The 4,778-nt window shown below is 35.4% G+C and overlaps 1 protein-coding gene across 2 annotated transcripts in view; it reads left to right on the top strand.

Annotated features, from left to right (window-relative positions):
• The first annotated feature begins 1,615 nt into the window (after window positions 1-1,615).
• LOC107678406 (bridging integrator 3-like) overlaps window positions 1,616-4,778 on the top strand; it is a 66,709-nt gene continuing 63,546 nt past the window's right edge. Inside the window, exon 1 of one of the 2 annotated variants that reach the window (XM_016473643.1) lies at window positions 1,616-1,779. In XM_016473643.1, the coding sequence (XP_016329129.1) occupies window positions 1,772-1,779 (8 nt within the window). In that variant the 5' untranslated portion in view covers window positions 1,616-1,771. The remainder of the gene's footprint in view (window positions 1,780-4,778) is intronic. The other variant, XM_016473642.1, reaches the window with a different exon arrangement.

Here is a 4,778-nt window from a genome sequence, read left to right as displayed (position 1 = left end):
ACCTCCTGTTACTTCCATTGCCTTATAGTAAGGCCCAGTGGTAAAATCTCTTAATTGTTCACAAAATGAATTGATGTTATCCTTTTGTGGAGAGGAAATGTTCACTTGGCTTCTCATTTTGTTGTAAATTAAATGTTTACCAGTTGATGCGTACTTGAATACACACCTGAATAAAATACAACAGAATCCATTGTCTTTTTTTGTGTTGCTCATGTATAAAACAAACAAATATGTCAACCACCTGAAAAAAAATGAATAAATTGCCCTAAATTTGAAGGTGTGGGTGGTTAATAATAATAAAAAAAGTTGTATGAATAAAAATACATTTTGCAAAAATCGGTTTCATTACCACAGGGTAGTCAATTACTGTTAACTTTTAAATGTAAAAATTCTCATTTGAAGATTTATCTTGAAAGACGGAAACTATTGAAAACTATATGAGCACCCAGAGTGACTAACAGACAAAAACGTTTTTTTATTATTATTTTTTTTTATTATAAGTGTGTGCTATCTTTATATCATCTGCTGCATTAAATGCTCAAGTTCTTTAAATTCCAGTAAATTATGTTTGGCTGTCAACATATAAAATTCATTCTTCAGATGGAAAAAAAATAGCCCTGAAAGTGATTACAACGATATCATTCCCATGTTTCGTTACCGTTATGGGTCACCATACTTGGCCACATGTCACGTCACTCACTTATAGTCGTGGTGTGCACCTACCTATTCTCAAAAGAATTAGACCTTTTTTTTTCTTTTTGAATTTTTATTTAAGGCTCATTCACACCAAGAACAGAAATTATAATAATATCTAGAATGATAACTATATTAGTGGTCACAACAATAGAAGATTTCTACTGCTTTAAATACTCAAGCATTTTAAAAAGCAGGATTGATTCTGATTGGCCTTCGATATTTTTACTGTTCACCAGCAGGAAAAAAAACATGTTCTGAACTTGATTCCAACCATACTCTTCCTCTGTGTCTTTATCGTTATATAGTTGTGGTGTGGACTCTGCTATTCTCATAGAACTGGAATGATTATTAAAACGTTTTAGTTACCGTTATCGTTATAGTTATCGTCCTTGATGTCAATGTGCATTAAGACATTGGCATTTTCCAATAATTCCAATCAAATTATAAATGATATTCCTTTCATATCTCATTTTTTTTTGTCCGCAGTAGCAATGATTTGAATAAAGATCAGAGATTTCAAACATATCTTATTAAATTCAATCATCTTAAGTACTCACGTTACCTGAGTTATATATTCGCAGTGTCTCATTTGTGATTATTCCTACTTCTGCTAAAGATTTCAGGAGAAATATGAGACAACGTTCACACAAAGTTCAAATTAAACATAACATGAGCACTCAATAAACTTCCCAGAGCCTTAAAATAGCAACTTCCGAGTTATAGGATTTTGCTTTGGGTAAATCCCTTTAAAAGTATTCGACAGCCCTTATAAAGTTTCAGTAAAGAATGGGCAATAAATAATGCTGAACATAAACCATTACCGACACTACGAAATCTGGTATCATTACAATAATTTGGTTTGCTTCATAAACGCAGTGTGTGTACATGTCTGGTACCTGTTGCGCGGCTGTAGTTTGACCTCTCCGCTTGCCGTAGTTTAAATCCTCTCGACCTCTGACTTGCAGTAAACTTCTCTATTTCCTGTTCGCCGTCCCAGTCTTATAGACTGAAAAGGCGATGTATTTGGAGGAAAGGGATTATATTTCGATTGATTTGGACTGCATTTGAGCACAAGATGAGCTGGTATGTATCACGACACTTATGTGGGTTAATAAATAATAATAAGACGTTTGTTTTCAGACGGCGTGAAGTGTCGCGGACTGCGTTTCAAAACATAGTGAGCTGCCTAACTAGACTGCATTTAGAGCGTTCCAATGCAGCTGAAATGCTGTCTAGTTAGGCAGCGAGCGAGCTTTCGACACACCGCCGTCGACTGGCTAGTGAGCTCGCGAGGGACTAATTTAACCGTGTTTGAGGTTACAGATTAGTTTAAACGTTACATAAACACTTTAAAACGATGTGTAGAATTCCACGTTTTATACATTCTGTATTCTCTCGCTATAATATTATTTCGCTTGTTAGCCCATAGCTCTTTCCCTAGTTATAGTAGCTAAGTTAGCTCGTAAGCCCTCGGAGAGCCCTCGATGTTTACAGTCTGATTTATCAGTTTTTTATTTTTATAGCTTGTTTATAGCTTATACCTATGAATATAGGTTATTTTATTCTTAATTTAAACTACGTTAATTCTATAAAAGTAGCCTATTTATTAAATATAGGCACCCTGTGATATGTGTATGTCTAAATGTATGAATAATTTATAATGCATTTGGCAGAGATTATGCGTTTCAGTCTATTTACATTTTCATAAAGAACTTTTTTTTATTATGTATTCTTGTCTTAGAAATTAGTAGCCTGCATTGATCTGAAGAACTTATAATGTAACTTACTCTGTACAGTAGTAGCTCAAGAAACCCTATGGCTCTAGATAACAAGAGGGTTCTTTGCTGAGGGGTTTTCAGAGAACCATCGAAGAACCTGTTTTTAAGTGTAGTTCCCTTCATCAGTCTCTGAGTCTGTCTTTCACTGGATTCCAGGAAACTACAGACTTGTTAGCATTTGTTTTAGGTTGAACACAATGGACCACTGTCGACTTGTGTAGTTTTGCCCTGTCAGTTTGTTATGCTTTCATCAAGATGTAAGAGAACTTGGGAAAGACATTGCCATTAAACTACAAAGGTTTGGCCGATTTGTTTGTAGATAACATAATAATTTGCTGTGCTGCTCCATCAAATGCGAAAGTGATTTTGTGATGATTTGCAGTTTTTAAGTTTGGTGGTGCTTATATCATGCGATTCATAATGCTATATTGTAGTCTTTATGGCCACTACAGTAACAGCTGAAAGCTAGCGTGGATACTAGGGGTGTAACAGTTCAAATTATTTACGGTTTGTATCACGGTTTTAGAGTCACGGTTACAGTATGGTTCGGTATGTGCTATGTTTAGGGAAAAAAAGGACTATACTGTCAAATAAAAATAAAGAAAATAAGAACAAGTAATTTAACTTCAAGCAACAGCACAAAAAATACAATAGAGCAAAGATACAAATAAAATAAACAGTGCTTTTCAGGTTTTTTTTTTTTTGGTATGTCTAACATTAGTTTTTAGGTACAGAAATTGAATAAAGTAATCAAATGTAAAATAACTGCATATTTGACTGTATAAATTAAAGATGAATCCTTATTAAAGTTACAAAAGTTATTCAGTGAATAGCAGTGAGTGATTTCCTTGTCTTTTGTTGTTTGATTAACATTAAAAACTTTAAGACAATGCACGGATCTAGTTCACTGATACTGTACGTTCAACCGTAGGATACTCACCAAGACGGGCATGTTGGCATCATTTCTGTGTGAATTTGCCCATTGTAACACAAGACTTGAAAGAGAACTCAATATTCTCTCTGAGATGCAGGTTTGCACGGTTCAGATGACACACAGATCTTCTCACTGTGTGCGCGAGTTCTCATTCGCGTTTTCTGAGCCCATTATTAGCTGTTATTTGTTCTCGTTTTAATCATACACTTACTTAATTTTGATCAATTTCTCTTAAAACAAGACTTCTTATGACATTTTGCTTCTCAAGTAAATGTATCTTGATTTAAGAATCTTTGGACGTTTGCACTGGAAAGCGAACATCTGTTTTTTACAGTGTGATCAGAAGGTACAATAAAAGTTGTTTATGAAATAAATTAAAAAGAAATGGAGATCTGATGGAAGATGTATTTTCAAACTTTGATGCGTTGCAAATAAAATGCTTTTACATGTATGAAATGAAATAAATGAAATGATAAATGAACATTTAAAGATCATATTATTGACGTGTTCCATTCAATTTATTCCTTAAAGGGGTCATATGACGTTGCTAAAAAAGAACATTATTTTGTGTATTTGGTGTAATGAAATGTGTTTTTTGCGGTTTAAGGTTAAAAAAACACATTATTTTCCACATACTGTACATTATTGTTTATCCTCTATGCCCCGCCTTTCTGAAACGCTCATCTTTTTTTACAAAGCTCATCGGTCTGAAAAGCGAGGTGTGCTCTGATTGGCCAGCTGTCCAGTGCGTTATGATTGGCCGAATACCTCAAGCGTGTGACGGAAATGTTACGCCCCTTCCATACTGTGATGCCGTCTCCCGGCGCGACGAGACAAAACCAATAAAACCCATTGTAAACAAGGCATTTGTTGCATCCAGTGGGGACATAATTACTGATTATAATGACTTATGGCTTATATAATGACTGTCTTTTTACGCATTGCGTTGCATCGCGCCGCGTAAACATAAAACCATGTCTGCATTTGTGATCGGAGAAATGACAAACAACAAGCGCTACTCTACACTGCTCAAAACTCGCGTTTGAATCGTCAGTGGCAAATCCCTTTCACAACGAAACACACAGCGTCTTCACAACATGGTGGCGGCGGCAACAATACTACAGCGAGAATAAAAGTTTCTTCTTCTTTCTCTGCGTATACATTGGGGCGGTGTTATGCAAATCTTCCCACACAGTCACGTAGATGTGGGGGCGGGTTTAAACGAGGCGTTTTAGGAGGGCATGGACGAGTCTTAAAGGGGTCCTATTATGCTCTTTTTCAAAGTCTTGATTTTGTTTTGGGGGTGTACTAGAACAGGCTCTCATACTAGGTTGTTCGAAAAACACATTATTTTTCACATATTTTACATT

Source organism: Sinocyclocheilus anshuiensis, unplaced genomic scaffold (assembly GCF_001515605.1).
Source record: "Sinocyclocheilus anshuiensis isolate Anshui unplaced genomic scaffold, SAMN03320099.WGS_v1.1 scaffold112, whole genome shotgun sequence".
In the NCBI taxonomy this organism is placed as follows: domain Eukaryota; kingdom Metazoa; phylum Chordata; class Actinopteri; order Cypriniformes; family Cyprinidae; genus Sinocyclocheilus; species Sinocyclocheilus anshuiensis.
This window is presented reverse-complemented; position numbering and strand designations above follow the sequence as displayed.